Source organism: Pollicipes pollicipes, unplaced genomic scaffold, assembly GCF_011947565.3.
Source record: "Pollicipes pollicipes isolate AB1234 unplaced genomic scaffold, Ppol_2.1 Scaffold_6138;HRSCAF=7277_pilon_pilon_pilon, whole genome shotgun sequence".
In the NCBI taxonomy this organism is placed as follows: Eukaryota; Metazoa; Arthropoda; class Thecostraca; order Pollicipedomorpha; family Pollicipedidae; genus Pollicipes; species Pollicipes pollicipes.
Genome location: NW_023596818.1, coordinates 33,192,379 through 33,213,410, shown reverse-complemented (window position 1 = coordinate 33,213,410; position 21,032 = coordinate 33,192,379). Strand labels below are relative to the sequence as shown.

The following is a 21,032-nucleotide window of genomic DNA, read 5'->3' as shown; positions in this document are numbered from 1 at the left end:
GCCACAGCATCAGCAGTGTCAGGGGCATCAATATGGACGGGGCCCAGACACGGTCAAAAGCCGCAACAGCGACATCGCCAAGGCCATGAATTTGCTGCGATCGGCGACTCCAACGACAAGACGTGTCACGCTTAGGGGCCTTCGACACGGCCAGGGACATAATAATTACGATACATGCGTTATCAGGGTCTACGACACAATGAGGAATACAGCAAAGCCATCGGCCTCATATTATCATATATCCAGATATCACTAAGTGTTAAATATGGTCATCGACGTCCGCAAGAATATCAACATAGTCAAGAGCGCTGAGCAGGTCATGGGCCCGATATCATCAAGGGTATCGACCTGTCATGGGCCCAATATCATCAAGGGTATGGACCTGTCGCGGGCCCGAACCACGAGCCCTGACGCTGCTTTTGAATAATACCTACTGCATAGACCAATTCACTTGGTGGATTTTCCGCTGATCAACGTCAGCATACACTCAGCTGACGAAAATTTGTGTTATGTGTCACTCTTGGTATGTGGGGACATTCAACATACAGGAACTTACCGTACCACAATCGGCTCCGCCCGCTGCCATGCTCCGAGTATGCATACTCCAAATCCCCGGATGATCATACCTTATTACATGGCCTTGCTCCAAATCAGGGGGCCATCATTACAGCTTGAGAGATTGGTCGGGCAGGCGAAGTCCCGAACGTTGGGCGGTGACGTCACAAAGTCTCACTGGCTTGAGCGGCGGCGTTGCATGGCAACGTCGACTGCCTCGCTCGGAAAGCAGTAGTCACGCAGAAATGCTGCGGTGGGTCTTTTCTATTATCGTGCAGCGTGGCATCAAGTTTGCAATGTATGTGGCCTCGGTGCGCGCTATTATATCGCGGGCTGGAGAAATTAAAAGTGGTGTGAGAGCATTGGGCAAGAGTGAGCATCAAAGGCGGTTTTTTGGCAGCAAGATGCCATCCTGTGAGGCGGCCTCTTGTAAGAATGCTAAACAGCGCAATGGAGGCACGTCAGTTTTTTACATTTCTAAAAAAACACGATCCAACTGTCCCTGAAAACATGAGTACACCGTTGCTCTTGGACTAACTATAAATGTGGAGGATGCGGTAATCTGATCCGATCATTTTCAAGATCAGGTCTGATCCTGGCCATCTGAATAAGACTAGTCCCACACCCAATGTTAAACCATGCCTTCGACCAGGTACAGTTCCTTCCGTGCAACTGGACATCGCAGACACGCCGAGGTAAGTATGCGTGCGCTTAAAAGGAAAATTACGATCTATTTTATGCTGAAATCTTTCAACCCAATTCACAGTCCAATGCATGCACAATATATGCCCTCTGTGCAGTTTGTAGACTACAATACGAGATTCAAACGAGACTTTCCAACCGTAATCTTGTTTATAAAGTAGGGCCTGACTACCACACAAATGGCACAGCCATCTATGCCACTCGGGCGAAGGGGATGAGTGACAGGGGCGTAGCCAGGATTTGCGACGGGGGGAGGGCAAATTTGCACGAGCGAGTCCCAGCCCCATTGACAACACATGAATGCAATGTGTTGTCAATGGGGCTGGGACTGGACAACTAACAAACCCCACAACCGCTAATAGGCACAGTACCTAGCGCATCAATAAGCTACCAATATTGGTATGTCCTGGTGCCTCAAACAGTTCTTTCAGCCGCGTGCCGCATGGGCGTAGGAACAGGGGGGGGGGGGGGGGCAGGGGCATGTCCCCCCCACTTTTCAAGGTGGGGGGGGGGGGGGGCAGCAATGTTAACTGCCGCCCCCGCACACACACACACACTTTTCAGATTAAGGTTGCATTTGGCTTGCTTTTGCACCGCATTAAACGTGCATGCCAATTAACATAGTTCACCAGCCATCTCTCTTAAGATGCTTTATCTTTTTCATTTGTTCATTGGCCATTGCTTAGTATTAAAACCGCACGGCCTGGAGACTGCAACGCCGGGCGTCGAGGCTGTTATTGCTATGACTTGCGAGCACGCATGTTCAGCACCATATTACGTAGTTTTCTTATCAGTAATCAGCGCTGACAGGATCTTGAGCATTTTAAGACGAGCATAGATTAGCCATGTTAACACAAGGAACCCCATTCAATCTCCAATCTACTGTCAGGGAGAACTCAATACCTCTGAAGAACACAGAAGAACACGGAACTGGAATCCATGTGACAACTATCGGACAACCTGCGGTGATCAGAGATGTTGTCGCGTCAGTGAGGATTCCTGTGCTGATCCGGGGCTTACTGCGCGGGTCAGAAAACCTCCTGTGTCAGGGATGGGAATAATGTGATATGATATGTGATATGTGATATGTGATATACCCTGCTAATGGCCTCCGGATCGACCAGGAGATCCCGCCCCGTGCCACCAGAATGATAGCCAGAAGACACTTCGCGATGGGACGAAATGGCCTTTCGGCCCTTGACCGGGATCGGTAATGTACCCTTGGCGTTCTACTCAAACGGCCCCTTGCCCGGAAGGAAATAGGGGTCTTATTATTGTTGAGTGTAGAGTGGGGGTCTCATTATTGTTGAATGGGTTGGGTCGAAATGAATTTAAAAAATCAGCAGGGTCATGCCATGTTTGCCTGAGAACGTTCATTTTTCAGAATGGATTAGTGAAACAAATAACATTAAAAGGTTTAAACATGCCCGCCCGGAACCTCGAGGGCAAGGACAATGATGGCTTGGGCTACAGCTTCCGTGAAACCGAACCGCTTCAGCCACTGCAAATGCCACCAGACGGCTGGCGCCGTGTTAATCTGTCTTCTGGATATATAAATAGCTGCGAAAACACGAAAAATGGATATTTTACCTTCACTCTTCCAGTTCAACCACCAGATTTTAGCCCCACTTCGCGGTGTTTTAAGGGCCAATCTGTTCTTTAATCCGTCTAAAAATTGCACTAGTGAAATATGCGCTCAGACTGCCTTCTAAATGTAAGATCTAATGTCATGAAGCGTCCAAGGATACTTTTTCAGAAGCGTAGTCATTTTTGTCCACCCTTTGACCACAACTTAATATTAGCTACTAGGCCGACGCTGCGCGGCCTACGGAGACTGCAACGCCTGGGGTCGAGGCTTTGTGTTTCAAAATTTTTCGAGTGCCCACGCTCAAAATTACGCCACATAACTTGTCTTACTAGTCGGTTGAAGCGTTTAAAGGTAATCACTTCAGAAGGGTCATCATCTTCGTCCACCGGTGGAACACGGCTAAATATTAGCTACTGGGGTAACGCTCCGCGGATTTGGAGACTGCAACGCCTGGTGTTGGGGTTTTTGTTGCTAAGATTTGCGAGCGCGCATGTAAAAAAACACGTTACAGAAATTGTATCACTAATCGATTCTGACTGGATGGTGAACATTTTCAGGCAAACATGGCCTGGCCATGTTAATACACATTGTTGACCACTCGATCTGCAGTCAACTTTTTCAACAACATCTTCAACAACAACATCTTCAACATCATCAACAACATCTTCAACATCATCAACATCTTCAACATTTCAAATTTGGATCAAACATATCGGTGTAAAATCTCCCTTCGCGATGTCCTCAATGTCTGTAGAACCCAGATACAAATTTTGATAAAGGTTCTGAATTCTATCGGTTTAGAAAGAGTCAACTAACCATTGTAAATTAAGGCCGCCGGTGATTTATTTCATGCAGTCGTTCAACGCCTCAATTATGCAGATTATTGGCCTCAAAATACAAACAGAATTGAGCTCACGGTAGCTCCTGGTTTCTGTTCTGGTTACAAGACAAAATAGCATTAAAGCGAAGAAAACTGTGTCACTTGTTAGCAAGCAAGCTATGACCAGGGATTTTGGGGGGATCACCATAAGATGGATTTTCGTCAACCTTGTTTTCCCCCTTGGCAAGGCTCTGGCTACGCCCCTGCGTACACACAAAAGCAGAACAAGTCGTATACGTTGCATGATGGGCAATGAAGTGTCCGTTGGGCCAATTCATTCCTAAGCCAGACAGCTTCCCGGAGGCTATTTTTCTGCGACGGTGTGGTGTGAGGGAAGATAGTTCGGAGAAGATACTGTTGCAGGTGTCCAATATGTGTTTCATATACCATGTAGTAGTAACGCTGGTCCAAAAGTATGCAACAAAGAAGCCATACAATTAGTTCGCAGCCAGTCATGCGGGAGACATCCGGGCCAGGGCAGTGGCCACCGACGGTTGACAGGAGCAGGGCCTAGACAAGGAACATATGACAGATGGGCGTTTTTATGCGGCTTGATTCCTAACAGAGAGTCTCTAGTTTTATGGCTTTTTCACATTGTTTCTAGCAGTTTCAAGCTCCCGAATTTGTTTTCGCTTAAAATGCTGCAACAAATCTTATCTCTTGAAAAGCAGCCAGCGAATTGAAGGCCCATGAAAAATCTGCCGCACTGTGAGCCATCTATCCACTTTCAAAATTCTCACCAGCCTATATTCAGACCGTATTTTGCATCTACACTGTGTAGGCAGATGCTTTCTTCGTGACCCAAGATGCCTACCCGCTCGTGGAATTTCGCCTCCCCAGGAAAGACAATGTAAAAATCGACGAATAATCTAGGGAAGTTGGATAGCCTTATTTGCCAAATGACAGATGAGTGGAATGGGCAGGATTGTGCACCAGTGATAAAGAGCTCCAGATGCATATCTAGCATAGCAGCCATGACATTTGAATAAAGAGCGATAACAACCTCCATCCTTACCCCCTTCCCCCCGCCGGCCATCGGGCTCGCTTTCCAGAAAAAGTTCATGAAGTACACCCTGAGCTTGCCCCCCCCCTCCCACTTTTTGAAACGTTCCTACGCCTATGGGGTGCCGTACATGTCCGCCTGCCTATATGCGAGTCTTGTTACTAGTGAGCTACTTTTGGACTGTTCGTGTCACTTTCCATGCTAATGTCTGAGATTTCAAACAAAAGCTATTTGCCTGGGCACCAATGTTCGGGATTACATACAGTAATATCGTGGTAAAAAACTACTGCTGTGTCTAAACCATAGATCTTCAACCTCACGAGCAGAAACGAATGGAGGTGGGGGGGGGGGGGGGGGGGAGGGGGGGGGGGGGGCTCGCAGGGCCGCTCTGTTCTCGCGATTTTTGCGTTGGAAAACAGTAATGGCGGCCCCCCCCCCTCCCGGGCAGCCGATGCACTGAAATGGGACCATGAAACGGTGCCATCCTGACAAATCCGTGGCCAGGGCCAAGAGCGGTAGATATCAGAATGGTGCACGCAGTGCAGTACTCGTCGGTCATCGACCGTCCCTCTTACCCGCTCAGATTATGTCACGCTGAAACACACAAAAATGTGTCTGTGTATAAAAACAAGCATGCGACAACGAACGTAAGGGCATGTCCTGGTCCAACGCGTTTTGCTGTCGCAATGAGAACAGCACTGGTGACTTGTAATAGGGTCAACGAGTCGGGCGAAGACATGCTCCATGGTGGTGACGGCGAGAGGACCGAAAATGGCCCCGCCGCGGCGACAAGATGGACGAAGTCAACATCGAGCACATGTCGCTGACCCTCGTTGCCGGCTTCGTGGCGACCAAGTGCGAACACCTCGATCCAAGTATGGGGCTGTCGATCCGAGAAGCACCACCCAGCCGTGTGCCAGACAGCTGGATACACGCGATCAGCCAAAGTGGTGTGATGGTACCGTTGCCGGCCTAGACGAGCGTTGCCGAAGCTTCGAGATCATGTTCCAGCTAGTGATGGGGTGAGGCATGGACCGAGACATTGGTATCGTCGACTGCCTCAAAAAACTCCTGATGAGAAAGTTCTGCACTGGACAAGCGGATTGCTCGGAAGCTGGTGACGACGAACATCCATCTGCGCCTCGGATGGCTTAATGAGGCTGGGGCTGAGCGGGCTGCTGCCAGACGCGCAGCCAAACAGGTGGGACATCAGGTGGACGGCGTTATATGAACATCGTTGTGCTGTGAGCATACGTAAGTAACCTCAAGTGGGCATCTTCATGCCTTCTTTGTCTTGCATGCTTGTGTGGCTGTCTTAGGCATAGACGGTTTCGTCGCAGATAAACGTTTGGGTTGTTTCAGACTGGCTATCATGTCGCATAACTCTAGATTTAAGCTGAAAAACATAAACTTGTGTTCTCCGCGCCCCCTCCCTGTTTGCTTTGCGCCCTCGCCAAGTGTGCACAATGAAGTGTATGCTGGGCGCAAGAATCGGTTCAGTAAAATATGGTGAATTATGAGTCACACGTGTGTTCGATGAACTGGCTGCATGGCGTGACGGATATTTTCTTGATTAACGCCACGCACCACGACCCTCGGAGGCTTCGTGTCATAGTTTATGCAATGTGCAATGTCCACAATGTCCTTTGTTCTACCAGGCAGCACACCACTTCCGTCGTCTCAAACTGCCTACGCCACACACCAATGCAACCCGGCGCGTCATGATGTATAGTGTTGAGGTTCAGTGCAACAGTTCGGACGATGATCCTGGTGCCGGTCAGTTCCTCCTCTGGCAGTGGCTGGACCTTGGGCAGGCTCGCCAGGCTGCATTTAAGCAGCTGTAGGCTGGCCAACTTCGATATATCGCCATAGACTCAATATTTGGCATTCTCTACAAGTGGGAGTGCCATGGCACACAGGTTCCTGGTTCCCAAGCCTATGTTCGTTGTTATACACCCAGCGTGGAAAAAATCCCCCCTTTCAGATTTCCTCATAGTACCTCTTGTAGCGCCCTGTGGCGATCATCAGGTGCATTTGTTAGTAGGTGCACCGGTGTAGCAAACGCGAAGATAATACGGACGGAGCGGTGGTGCCAGGCTGCGACTTTGTGACTTCACTGTAATAGTGAAGGGAAAGTGCCGGAAAAATCCCCGGATGATCATACCTTATTACATGGCCTTGCCCCAAATGTTATAGTGGTGGGATGTGGGAACATAAAAATGCGTGCCCGTAAAAAATCGACCAGCCCTCGAGCTAACGTCGCAAAGGACCCCCCAGTGCCAGTTCTTCTTTAATCAGTTTGTGGGGACATGACATGTCCCCATAAACCAAGATGTTCCCACATCCCAGGTGGATGACATTTTTATGTGTCCGTAAACTAAGTATCTAAAAATACACACAAACACACACACACACACACACACACACACACATACACACACACACACACACACACACACACACACACACACACACACACACACACACACACACACACACACCACACACACACACACACACACACACACACACACACACACACACACACACACACACACACACACACACACACACACACACACACACACACACACACACACACACACACACACATATATATATATATATATATATATATATATATATATATATATCGGGCATGTTCCGACAAAATTCATGTTTTGTAGAACGTTTCTAATCATACGTTTTGGCGTTTTGTAACAAGCAGTGGGCAATCAGCCGCCGTCGTGTGCCCTTACCTGAAGTCTTTCCCCGCGCTCGGAGGCACGCACATGTCGCGCGCACCACCGCACGCACGTCAGGGAATCTCGGCGGTGGTCGAGAGACTGCGCGGCGTCGCTACAAGGCGTGCGGCATCAGGCATCCTCCTCTGCCAATGACAAAGACACCTGGCAAAACACGCTTCGAGCGGCGAGACATGCCTTGGCACACTGAGTCATGAAGCGTAATATGTCGGTCCTGGAAAACAATACACACGCCGCCTCGCATGACACGTCTGCTGCAGTGTCCTCAGAGAGCAGTGAGGCACACTGAAAAAGTTGTTGAAGCCTCGCTTCCTAGGCAGGCTTGGGCGCCTCTTCCCAATTGGTGTTCAGGCTAGCAGGCGGCACTGAGGTAAGCCACGCTGGTTCGCCTAGCTTGCTAGTCAAGTGATGCGTGTGCGCACAGGCTCGTCGGTTTGCAAGACAGCACTGGCATCCATGCACACTCGTGGCTGTGTACTACTCGGGTGGAAGTAGGAGCATTCCATTTTACAGCTTTCATGATATCCACACAAACTGTAACGCAGGTATCTGGTTGAATAAATCAGTCCACCTAAAGCAATTATTTATCTGTGTTTTGCTAAAACGAGAATAAAAAGCGTCATTGCAAACCGCGCAGCAACAATGCAGCAAACATAAAGGTATCAACTTCGTAGATATGACCATCGGAAGCATACGAGGGTCGATGATGCAAGAATGACAGCATTGCAAGACATATGTAATGAAGCGTACCGTCAAACGGGCCAGACAAGTGCGCGGCGCCCGAAGCATGATGTGTCGATAATGCGCTCCACTTGGGCCGCCAGCACCTGCCGATTGTGGTTTGGATCTCCGTTCTTGCTTGTCATAGGCTTCCTGGCAACGGCTTGTCATCGTGCTTTGAACGGCACTTGCGCAGTGCGGACGGCGCTGACGCCATCGGCGGAGGCGTTCGGTCGGACACATCTGCGCCACACTTCCGACGCCACCAGACTAGCTGAAACTGACGAAGAGGTAGGCAAGAAGTCACCACTTATAATAGACCACCACTGAGTTTATTTGTGCCAAGCACACAAAAGCGAATGTGGAAGAAAGCACGTTTTTGATGCATGCATTTCAAATGGTGCTCATAGGTGTATTTGATTTTGGGGTCTCTGCTGAGCATTGCTTGCTGCGTTTACCGTGATCCCACCACCAAACTATGCCGTCCAGTTCAACGGGTAACCTTGCATCTGCCCTTTCGTCAGGTCTGTGGAGTGATTCAAACTGCGCAATGCTACGGTACGTCCGCCCCGGGCCTGGTTTGACTATCATCGACCAGTTACCAGCTGACCTTTCTATGTCTGTCGGGCCAAACGACGCGCCCGCTTTGAGAAACGCAAAAGTGACGATGAATGACGAGCCCGGTGTCTGTCCCAGACCACGGAGGTGGCAAAGTGGTATTTGTGGACAGTGATACTTGATAGCAGCTGAAATGTGGGAGAGGCGCTTAGAACACAAAACGACGCCTATGGTACAAGGAACCGAGAGAATAAGCTTTAACGAGAGCATGCCTGGAATACCAAAAGCAACTTAAATGCAAACGTATATGCTAGCGACGTCATGAGCATGAGTTCACTTTCCGCGCAGGGTGGTTTGGGGCCAGTCCAGGATATTTGGAAGAGATGGGTTCTATGGAAACAATTGAGGTGAATTCGTAGAAAACTGCGACATGTGCTGGTTATCCAGTCTGTAACATTGCTCGGCACCACAAATAGCACTACAACAGAATGGTACTCAGAATATGTCAGTGCATAGGTCATTACGTTACAGCACCATCACCTGAGAAGACGCATAAGCGACAATATCTGTGCTGTTCGGCCTTTGATGGGATAGGGTTTGAAAATTCATCTATGAAACTGCAGCTTTTTACTCGCAACGGCACAAGAATTTAGAAACGTTGTTGCTCGTTCCATTCCACACTGTCCATCAAATAGGCATAGCTGCCTTCTGTCTCCCACCCAGCCTCACCTGACCATCGCCCCATAGCTGCCTTCTGTCTCCCACCCAGCCTCACCTGACCATCGCCCCATAGCTGCCTTCTTTCTCCCACCCAGCCTCACCTGAACATCGCCCCATAGCTGCCTTCTTTCTTCCACCCAGCCTCACCTGACCATCGCCCCATAGCTGCCCATCACTGGTGTTACATGACATTCACATCGTGCTGTGGCGCATTATCTTGTCACTTGGCAAACAAGCGACACAGCATAATCGAAGCGGAATGGGCGAATCAGTCGGTTTCTTGCTCGCAGCTTTCAAAGGCACTGCACACTTGTGTCAGAAGCTCCTGACGTACGCACCAGGTATGCTGACTGTGTGTTCTTGTCAGCGGAGCGCCTCGCGTCACACACGTGCCCATCTGCTGCGCGTGACCTGAGTGGTATATATGCAGCTCGGTCCCTTCAGCACCACCACAGAGCTACAAGATGCTTCGTCTAGTCGTGTGGTGTCTCGTGCTGGGCGTCGGCCTGGCCAAGCCGCCGCCGCCCTCGGGCAGCGCCGGCTCGGAGCCGCGACCGCCGCCCCAGTCCCGGGAGTCGTCCGTGCCCCCTCCGCAGCCGCGCCAAGCGCAGCCGCTGCCGCCGCCTGACTCCGAGGACAGAGCTGTGTTCTCGCTCGAGCCGGGCGAATACTACTTTACCTCGCCCCGCTTTCCCAGGTCGTACCCCAACAACGTGTTTCAACGCTACCAGCTGAGAGGTCAGCAGGGCCAGGTGATCGACGTCGGCTGCAGCGCCTTCAATCTGGAATATCACTCGTCTTGTGCTTACGATTTCTTGTCATTCGACGGAGACAGGTACTGTGGAAACCTCGGCAGCATCGCCACCAAGAGCAGCACTGACTTCAACATAGTTTTCAAATCAGATTACAGCGTAAGGAGGACAGGGTTCCGCTGTGATATTACTGTCCCAAACAGCAGTGGAGGCACCACGGCTGCGACAACGGCTGCCACCACGCAGGCGCCATCCGGAGACCAGTGTTGCGGCGTCCCCAACAGAGCGTCGCGCATCGTCGGCGGCGTCCAGACCGAGGTCAACGAGTACCCCTGGCAGGCGGGTCTGGTGAGCCCCGGCGGCACCCGAACCTACTGCGGCGGCACCGTCATCAACAACCGGTACGTGCTGACGGCAGCTCACTGCACTTCAGGTGACTCTGCGTCCCAGGTCCAGGTGCTGCTCCGGGAGCACAGGATCGGCGCCTCGGACGGAGAGCTTCGCTTCAGCGTCTCACGGATTATTCAACACCCAAACTACAGATCACCGTCCCGCTCTGGCTATGACTTCTCCCTGCTAAGGCTGACCCAGACTATCAACTTTGCATCTCTGAACAACAGGGTGGCGCCGGCGTGCCTGCCTTCCAGCGGAGCCTTTGTCAACGTGGACGCCGTCGTCAGCGGCTGGGGCACGACCTCCTCGGGCGGCTCGCAGGCCACGGCCCTGCGTGAGGTCACCGTGCGCACGCAGTCCAACAATCAGTGCAGACAGGCGTACAGCACGATCAACGACAGCATGCTGTGCGCCGGCGTCAGCGGCGGCGGCAAGGATTCTTGCCAGGGCGACAGCGGCGGCCCGCTGGTCACGCCGGTCGGAGGTCGCTACAACCTGATCGGGGTGGTCTCCTGGGGTAGAGGCTGCGCCCTTGCCAACTACCCGGGTGTCTACGCCAGGGTGACTTCCGTCACCAGCTGGATCCAGCAGAACACTGCTGATGCCTCTCTCTGTTAGGTGCTGTCCTGACGTCTCACCGTAATACGGGAAACGACCAGACTCACTTTGGAGTGTGATGCTCTATGGTCTGGTGTGGAAAGGCGCGTGGCTGCTGTGAAACAAAATTGAGCCGTTGTAGCTGTGCATGCACCAGGTGACAGAGGAACCAGACATGCACAAACCCAAGTCCCAAGTATGGCGTCGTGGCATGCAACAATCGTTTCGATACATAATGTCTGGCTTTATGTTTTCTCCGCTTTTGCTGTGCGAAAGCATCCTATTCGTATAGTTGGCTTGTTTTGCGGTTTCGGTGAAAATACAAGCATTTCAAAACTTCCACAGCTTTTTTCGCACGGAAACATGGTTATGTCGCAAGAGACAAATGCCGTTATGGTATAACACATCCCATTATGGCTCATACATGTCTCTTTACCGTTATTTCTAGACATGACAGCGCTAAAATACCAACTGTTCGCGTAACATCCCCTGCCCTGCGCTTCTTTCTATGATCAGTGAGTTTTCCATCTCTCTCCTTCCTTAAAAAAACACGGATACTGGCGCTCTTTTCGAAGACAAATCCTAACAAAGCCCCAGCGGCGACTTTATCTGTTCCCGGCACAGCGTGCTGTCGTGCGACTTGAGCTGCGCAGTTGGTACCGCTGGGTCGGTGCTAAGCTCCGTTCTTTGTGGGCTCCATCCGACCTTGGGTTGAGTCAGTCTGCTGACCATGGGCGTACGAGAACAACGCTCTGACGACCCTGTAGCGCCAAATCACGCATCAGCGAAGCATGGGCTCAAATAAGATCGAAACAACACAACGCGGCGTATTCAGGAAATTTCCACTTGCCTCCAACCTCGACCCTGCGCCCTTTTTCAAATGGAAATATGCTGTTCAAGATAGCCTTTCAAACATTATGCGAACGCGAAAAGCTTTAACACTTTTCCTATTTTCAAAAACTTGAAATTTCCACCTTACTTCTAAGGAAGATGGGGCGTTTGACTCCTACAGTAGGCACGCATTAATGGTACGTGATTCACATGCTCGTTATTAGTCAGCCGCGTTGCATTCAGTTCTTTCGCTTACGTGTTTCGCGAAAGACGTCTGGTGTACGCAGCTCGTGGATTTATCGCTGGTGAAAAAATCGACGCCTCCTCAAAGCCCGACATACTTGCGGTGGGATAAGTGTTTAGTTGCCTACATGGAATCTAGACTACGCACAAGCCGAGTTTTCATCCCAGTTTACATGTTGAGTGCGTTTTGAAAGCGAGATAGGCAAGAAGATAAGAAAAGACATCTACACCTTGCATGTAACCAGGATAAAAGTCAAATTCAGTCTGTTTAAGTGACACTGAAGGTAGTGATATGCTTATTCGATAGCACCAGCCGCCACACCTCTGAATATGCCCAAGCCGAGGCAAGAGGACACGATGGCCGGCCAAATCGAGCCAACCTTCAACTGGGAGACGAGGATCCCGCACACAGTGGTGCTAATGCTGAAGTCCACCGAGGAGGACCTCATTCTCAAAGCATGCCAGTCGCTGTACAAGTTCGCGCACGAGGGTGAACTGAACCAGAACCTGCTGATCCAGTACGATATCTTAGTCCTACTACTGGATCACCTGGAGCACCCGAACCGCAACGTGCGCCGTATGTCGGCCATGACGCTGAGCGAGCTGTCCGCCAACAACTCGGTGCAATCGGTGCTCGTTTCCAGCGAAAACGTTGTGCGCCTGGTGCGCGTGCTGCGCGAGGACGACGACTGCGTGGTGGACGAGGTGGCCAGCAGTGCCCTGCTTCGTCTCGCCTCCGACGCCACCGGACGCGCCATGCTCCTCGGTTATGAGGCTGTCGGTTCCCTGGTCAAACGTCTCACCTCCAAGGATCCGGACGTGCTGAAAAACTGTCTGGACACGCTGCTCGTGCTGCTGGATTTCCCCCAGGCCGTGCAGACGTTTGTCGAGAGTGGAGGAGTCTCGAATGCGCTTGGTCTGCTCGGTAGCGACTATCCTGTTCTGCAGAGCCTATCGCTGTCTGCTCTGAGAAAGGCGATGCGTTCAGAAGGTGGTCGCATCGCCATTCGGGATGAGGGCGGACTGGAGAAGCTAATCACATTGCTGGAAGATCCCAAGCTCGAGGATCTTCACTCGAGCTCACTTTCTGTCCTCGACGGTGCCATCCTCGACATCAACAACATCCACGCTATCCACGAGTTCGGTGGCCTGGTCAATCTCCTGACGTTCATCCAGACCACCACTGTGCTGGACGTGCTGGAGCAGTGCGGCTTCCTTCTGGCGAAGATGTCCGAAAACGCAGAAGTACGCGAGATCTTCCACGAGCTCAGCGTAGAGCCAGTGCTGGTGTCCAGCTTGCTCGCTACCGGACACGCCGGCAGTCAGAACGGAGCAGCGCGCGCCGTCGGCCACATGTGCCACATGCTGGAGGCGCAGGAGGAGCTGGTGCGATTGGACGTGGTGACCATACTGCTCAGCATGGTCTCCAACCCGGAGGCGTTCCAGTCTGCCGTGATGGCGCTGGCCGCCGCCACGCACAACCACCAGCAGGCCTGTCGCCAGGTGTGTGGCAGCGGCCAGCTGGAGCAGCTGGTCGGCCGGCTCGGCATTCACGACGACGAGACCGTCTCGCACACGGCCACCGCGCTGCGTAATCTGTCCGAACAGGAGACGCTGCGCCCGGTGGTGGCCGCCAGCAGCGCGCCGGAGCGGCTGGTGGCCTGCCTGGCAGCCGATTCGCCGGCCGTGCTCGTCAGCGTGTGCGACGCGCTCGGCGTGCTCTGTCTGAACCTGAGCGCGCGACGGCAGGTGGTCCAGTACGACGCCGCCCAGCTCTTCATGGATCTGCTGGAGCACGAGAGCGGGGCGGTGCGCGACGCCTGCGTGCGGACACTGCAGGTGATCGGCTCCGACTTCAGCGCCGCCGAGCAGCTCTGCAGCGGCGGCGCGATCGGCTCGCTGCGCAGACTGCGCGCCACCTCTACACTGAAAATCATCATGGAAGTGAACCTGTCGGCACTGTACAGCATCTTCGGCCGTCTGGGCGTGCGGCACAAGCTGTACGACCTGTTCTTCGACTGCGGCCGTCAGGAGACGTGCGAGGCGGTGCCCGACCTCGCCACGCTAATGGAGCAGCCGCTTAGTCACACTCGCCTGGTGTACCTGCTGCACTCGGGCGCGTGTCCGTACGTCAGTGACGAGGGGCGGCCGGCGGCCGATCACGCCCAGCCGCCTCACCGGCAGGAGGAGATCGCAACAGACGGGCAGTCGGCAGAACAGGTGGCTACTGAGCAGGGCCAGCTGGTCACCGAGCGACCGCCGAGTGATCGCACGCTAGAGGGGGTTCGCCAGCAGCACACGGAAGGAGAACCAGGTGTGGCTTATACCGCGCCAGGAGACGGCGCGACCACGGACGATAAGCCCGATAATGCGGGTGAGAGCAAGCCCTCGGATCTGCCAATAGGTGCCAGTGAGGATCCCAGCCAGTCGGCTCTCCTCACTCCTGCTGCTCAGTCACCTTATCAGGAGATTGGGGCTGCCCCTCACAAGAACTCTGAGGATTCCGAACGGCCAGTCGCCGAGAACTCTGAGCTAGCTTCTCTCGGGGCGCCGCCCCCGCCTCCACTGCCACCAGCGGAGGCTGCCAAGTCGTCGACGAGCGAGGGCGAGCCTGAGCAGGTCCGACCGCTGCCGGACGCCCGTCTGGCCGCCTACGTGGAGCACGCCCGTCTGGTCGTGCAGCCGCTGGCCTGCGACCGGGCGCAGAGCTCAGCGCTGGCCCAGTTCGTGGCCCAGCGGCTGGGCGGCGCTGTGGCACGCGAGCACCTTGGCACCTGGTCCGCCGAGATGCACCTGGCGCAGCTGAAGCGCAGCCGGTGCTCCAACGTCATCTCCGTGGGCGACGTAGAACGGGCGGGGATGCGGTGCCGCGCGCTGCTCTTTAAGTTCCTGGCCGACCAGATTGGCCTGCCGTGCACCCTATGGCGCGGTGGCGCCGGCCGCCACTGGAACACTGTGCTGCTGCGTGGTGAGCGGCAGATGGCGCTGCTGGGCCCCTACCTGGACACGGTCGTTGACTTGATGCACGAGCCCGGCCGACTGATGCCGGCCGACTCGGCCGACGCCGTCGAGTACACCAGCGGGCTGGGATCTCGCCACTGACAGGCGCCAGAGGACATCTGGAGGCTTGGCTCCCATTTGTGGTCGTGCCAGTCTGAATACAACGGGGGCTCAGTTCCACCAGGTCACCCCGTCGGCACCAACGACGGACGTGGAGTCCATACATCAAGACACTAAAATCCCACCTGTGGTTGGGCTGCATCGAATGTGCCAGTGCGCTCAGCTCCCACCGGTAATATGCAGCAGGCTACACTAGAGGTCGTCACTCACCATGGGCCATCACTAGAGTACACCAGGAAATTGGCTGTTGTTAGTGGAAACTCCATATTTCACCCCATACGTCATCGCTCCGTTGATCCGCAAAAAGTGAGCACCTTCCAGCCGTGTATTGTAGTGAACAGATTCTCACAACATATACACATATGTGGTTGTCTCAACCCCTAATCCAGACCCCTTTCGTACAAATGCCATGTTCAATGCGAGATGTAATCACATGTTCAATGTAAGGTTCAATGCATCTGGCCCAGGCAGTGTAGTGTGCGACCTAGTATACGTGGCATACATGAATACGTCGTGTACATAAGTCGTGTACAATACATACATCGTGTTACTCACATGCCCGAAGCATGAGTGATTTAGCCCGCCAACATCCATCTTGTGCGATGTGCAGTATATAACAGCAACTTCAATAGTGAATGCGAGACATGTGTGGTTGATTTCCCTGAGAAGGCATCACTTTCATGCAGTAGGAGTCACTCACACGTCGTTCGGATACTTCGCGAAGGACACCTGAAATGTGGCCAGCGTCCATCGGGGATGGAACGCGAAGCCTCAACCGACGTCTGATAGGGCCCGGGTCTATTGGAGAATGAGCAAAGACCAGGGACATGCATTCAGGATCCAGAACTGTTTTGACACACTGCCAACGATGTTGATTAGACCGTGTTGTGGGTGTCCGTGCCAAACTTGTGGCCGTTCCCCAATGTGTTCTCCATCAGCTGCAGGGCCTGGAAAAGAGAGGGCTGCTGAGGCCAAAGCGTGAGCTTCTTCTTCCATGTTCATACTGATACAAAGAGTGCTGACATCCTTGTGAAACATCCATTTTTACAGAACCGTGGTAGAAATGTGCGGCATTTTGTGGGGGTCAATTGTTACGACATTTCGGCAAGTTTCAGCCACTGCGGAGCAGCAATGTTCAGCGGTAAAGAGATAAACTAACAGCCACGTGGAACCAAGGGCTGTGTGGTTTGTTCGCTTTTCAGATCGGCTGGCAGCAGCGGATCAGCAGAACAGGTACCGCAGTTGCAGGTAGCACGCACTGCGTTCTCACCGCGCCCAAAGATTGTGTATTTATTTGTTCTTTAAGAGTTTATGTACTCTGTGGTCAGGCTTGACTGCTTGCCATCATGCTGACAGCCAGTTTAAAAAAGGCGCAGTTTTAAGCTCATCACGCAGCGGCCAGCCTACACATGGCGACCCGCGCAGTCAAGAACAATAGTTCGGGCCACTGACCGTCAGGAGGCGCTCGAGCGTGTGTTCGGTATAGAGGGCGCGTCGGTAACGTCCGGGCCGGCCGTGGCGGCCGCGCAGGCTGGCGCGCAGCTGCTGCAGCCGGCTAGCCACCACTTCAGGCTTCAGCGGCAAGTAACCGTACTGTCCGGCGACCATGGTGCTAAACAGCAACAGCGCCGCCACCGGAACGGCCAGCTGGGGGAAAGCGGGCAGCCGTCAGTGCCAGCCTGGCCAGCTGGGGGAGAGCGGGCAGCTGTCAGCACCAGCCTGGCCAGCTGGGGGAGAGCGGGCAGCCGTCAGTGACAGCCTGGCCAGCTGGGGGAGAGCGGGCAGCCGTCAGTGCCAGCCTGGCCAGCTGGGGGAGGGCGAACAGCTGTCAGTACCAGCCTGGCCAGCTGGGGGAATGCGGGCAGCTGTCAGCACCAGCCTGGCCAGCTGGGGGAGAGCGGGCAGCTGTCAGCACCAGCCTGGCCAGCTGGGGGAGGGCGAACAGCTGTCAGTGCCAGCCTGGCCAGCTGGGGGAGAGCGGGCAGCTGTCAGCACCAGCCTGGCCAGCTGGGGGAGAGCGGGCAGCCGTCAGTGCCAGCCTGGCCAGCTGGGGGAGGGCGAACAGCTGTCAGTACCAGCCTGGCCAGCTGGGGGATTGCGGGCAGCTGTCAGCACCAGCCTGGCCAGCTGGGGGAGAGCGGGCAGCTATCAGTACCAGCCTGGCCAGCTGGGGGAATGCGGGCAGCTGTCAGCACCAGCCTGGCCAGCTGGGGGAGAGCGGGCAGCTATCAGTACCAGCCTGGCCAGCTGGGGGAATGCGGGCAGCTGTCAGCACCAGCCTGGCCAGCTGGGGAAGAGCGGGCAGCTGTCAGCACCAGCCTGGCCAGCTGGGGGAATGCGGGCAGCTGTCAGCACCAGCCTGGCCAGCTGGGGAGAGTGGGCAGCCGTCAGTACCAGCCTGGCCAATACTTACCATGAAGGTGTCATGCGACAAAAATTGTCCTAGATTCGTGCCGTATGCGACAACTGTCTGCATTTATAGATCTCTTACAATATCAAGCATTGTTTTTCGCACAGTCAGATTACCGTACAGTCTAAACCATGACCTTTGTGGCGATCCACTAAATCTGCATTAGGATGTGTTGATTTCATTCATTCCGTCCAAACCACATATTGAAACGTGAAATACGCTTGGAAACATTCAACATCTTTGGGTGGTAAGAAGTGGCAATTAAATAGCACTAGTTATCTCGATATTAGATACTTTCCCCACACAGAATCACACAATGATTGTCCATGCTGCAAACGTAGGCACCCAATATTCACTCGCAAAATGCCCAATTTAAAACTAGATGAATACCAACGTTGGCTGTTTGACTGGGCGTCGCGTGATTTGGTCCGTCCAGGTTTGAGATGGCCCTTTCACAACGGAGAGCTTTTATTACGCCATCGAGATGTGTACATGATGTTCAGCATAAATATTGCGAGCCATCCCCTTTGTTTTGGTGCAAGATGACGAACCCACATTCCAGGGTTGGCCAGTGCTGGAAGATGACCAGTGCGTGGTAAGCACCCTTGTACAGGGACGGCACAGGGGCCGTTCTTTCTTGTGCGGTGTCCAGTGCGGGTGTCCAGTTGGGTCTCCGTCAAGTGCCCTTAAGCCGCTTCATGCCGGACGGTCGCGGCTCACACCGATGGTTAGGGCTCAGTATGAGGCGACGAGCGAGGGCAGAAGCGTAATTAGGCAATGAGCTATTATTTCTGGTTTGCTTAAACCCTGCTCTAAGTCGACCTTGCCATATGAAATTAAACCGCTGCCCGGAAAACAACGCCGTTTGATTGCGTCTGGTCGGCGTCACCACATCGTAGCACAGCTGCGCTAATGACGGCTGGAGTGTAGTTTCCTGTTCAGTTGGCTGAGGCGGAAGCCCCTCTACCTCAACTTGGGCGTAAGCCCCATCCCCCCCCCCCCCAGCTTTGGGGAGAAATTGAGCAAAATTCCGGGAGAAATGTTTGTACGCATATTTGGGGGAGATTGGGTTAATTTACATTGTTCAGCATCCCCTCCCTACCTGAACTCATTTTGCGAAACTTCGTCCCTAGATGTCGGGAAGCAGCAAAAGGCGTTGTGGCACGGATCGCGATTGTCACAGTGCCAGACATAGGCGCAGGAACGCTTCAAAAAGTGCGGGGCCAGGCTCAGGGCATACTTCAGGAATTTTCTTGGAAAACAAGCCCGATGCCAGGGGGAGGGGTAGAGATGGCGGTTATCGCTATTTATTCAAATGTAATGACTGCTTTTCTGGATATGCATCCCGAGCTATTTCTCACTGGTGTACATTGTAAAACTGTACACTGTAAAAATTGAGTGCTTATGCATGTCTTTTATCGGTTGAATTGTTTGCGTGTCCAGAAGCTTTATGTAAACGGGATGCAATGCTAGACATACTGCGGACACTTTCTGTGGATACATAAATATATACACTACAGAAACACAGAATGGTAAATCGTGCGCATATTCCAATTGGCGGCACGCAAGAGAGAGGTGCACTGCGCAACTGCACCCCTTAATCTTCACAAAATAAGTGCGTTTATACGAAGCTGATGCAAGCTTCCAGGCTTCCGCATGTGACTGCTGTGACTCCACACATGATCTTAAAAGCTGTGTGACAGATGCAGCTTATACACACACACACACACACATATATATATATATATATATATATATATATATATATATATAATATACGCGTATATGATCGGGAGCCAGAAACAAAAGTGATTTGTATCCGAGAAGTTTTGCGTACCCGTTCCCTTATGGAGACTTTCAAGACTCTGCCCCCCCCCCCCCCCAATCACTTCGAGAAATCGACACCCATGGACTCGAGACTGCCATCCGTCGCACAGGTTTGGAACGGAGAAGTCACCCCGATACTGCTTGAACACGATACAACTCACCACCACTCCCCCTGGTGTGCAGAATAGAACATGTTCATTCGATCCCACTGTAGGAGGGCTGTCAACTGGGGCCGTATCGTGAAGAACATGTCCATTCGATCCCACTGTAGGTGGGCTGTCAACAGGGGCCGTATCGTGAAGCTCGGCCGAGGTTGGATGCTTCATCAGTGTGCTAATATCATCATTGTGCTGTTATTGTTATCGTGTTGATAGTGTATTATTGTGGTTAATATCACAGACGGGCTATTGGTGTGCAGATGATCACTGAATGAGTACGACCGCATAGATTGGCCTGGCCAAAACATGGGAGCCGTTAAAAAACGTTTCTTACCGTGCACGGAGGGTGCAACCTGGTGCACGACATAGCACGGTGGTAGGCAGGAGGCCAGCCAGCTGGCACCGCAACATTCAACTCCGGAGAATGCACCTGTTTTATTGGTATGCACATTGGCACCTGATGTTAAAAAGAGCATTGTACGTCAATCGTCATTTTTAAGGCAACACATATCGTAAAAAATCGTAAACAGGTGCATCTTTAATCTTACCCTCATAGGCGTAAGAACGTTTCAAAGAGTGTGTGGGGGCCAAGCCCAGGGCGTACTCCATGGACTTTTTCTGGAAAACAAACCCGATGACCGGGGGACGGGGGGGGGGGGGTAGAGATGGAGGTTATCGCTCTTTATTCAAATGTAACGACTGCTTTTCTAGATATTCATTTAGAGCTGTTTCTCAATGGTGTACACTCTTGCTTATTCGAATCATCTATGTCATTCGAGAAGTAAGGTCATCCAGCTTCCCAAGATTATTCGTCCATTTCAACGTCGTCTTTCCTGGAGAGCCGAAATTCCACGGGCGGGTAGGCATTTTGGGTCATTGAGAGGGCATCTGTATCCACAGGGTAAAGACCAAAATATGGCCTGGGCAAAGGCTGGTGACAATTTTGAAAGTGAATCGATAGCTCACAGTGCAACAGATTTTGCATGCGCCTTCATTTCGCTGGCTGCTTTTCGAGAAGTAAGACTTGTCGTGGCATTTTAGGCGGAAACAAATTCGAAAGCTCGAAACTGCAAAAAACCATGTGACAAAAGCCACAGAACTGAAAATTATTCTTTGAAAATCAAGCCACAGAATGAAGGCCCTTCTGCTATATATTCCTTGTCTGAGCCCTGCTCCCGTCCGCCGTCGGTGGCCACTATCCTGGCCCGGC

The 21,032-nt window shown here is 52.8% G+C and overlaps 2 protein-coding genes across 2 annotated transcripts; both read left to right on the top strand.

The window, feature by feature from the left end:
- The first annotated feature begins 9,955 nt into the window (after window positions 1–9,955).
- On the top strand, window positions 9,956–11,575 carry LOC119105598 (trypsin-1-like). Its single transcript, XM_037229059.1, has one exon. The coding sequence runs from the start codon at window positions 9,956–9,958 to the stop codon at window positions 11,252–11,254; it is 1,299 nt and encodes a 432-aa protein (XP_037084954.1). The 3' UTR covers window positions 11,255–11,575.
- Window positions 11,576–12,637: 1,062 nt separating this feature from the next.
- On the top strand, window positions 12,638–15,409 carry LOC119105597 (armadillo repeat-containing protein 3-like). Its single transcript, XM_037229058.1, has 2 exons — window positions 12,638–14,621; window positions 14,883–15,409. Exons 1-2 carry the CDS (start codon window positions 12,638–12,640, stop codon window positions 15,407–15,409), a joined length of 2,511 nt encoding a protein of 836 aa, XP_037084953.1.
- The last annotated feature ends 5,623 nt before the right edge of the window (window positions 15,410–21,032 follow it).

Bases quoted from the DNA above. Each gene is read 5' to 3' on its own strand.
- LOC119105598 (XM_037229059.1), top strand. From the start codon at position 9,956: ATGCTTCGTCTAGTCGTGTGGTGTCTCGTGCTGGGCGTCGGCCTGGCC.
- LOC119105597 (XM_037229058.1), top strand. From the start codon at position 12,638: ATGCCCAAGCCGAGGCAAGAGGACACGATGGCCGGCCAAATCGAGCCA. The intron at 14,622-14,882 runs GTGTGGCTTATA...CACTGCCACCAG, and splicing joins GCACACGGAAGGAGAACCAG to CGGAGGCTGCCAAGTCGTCG.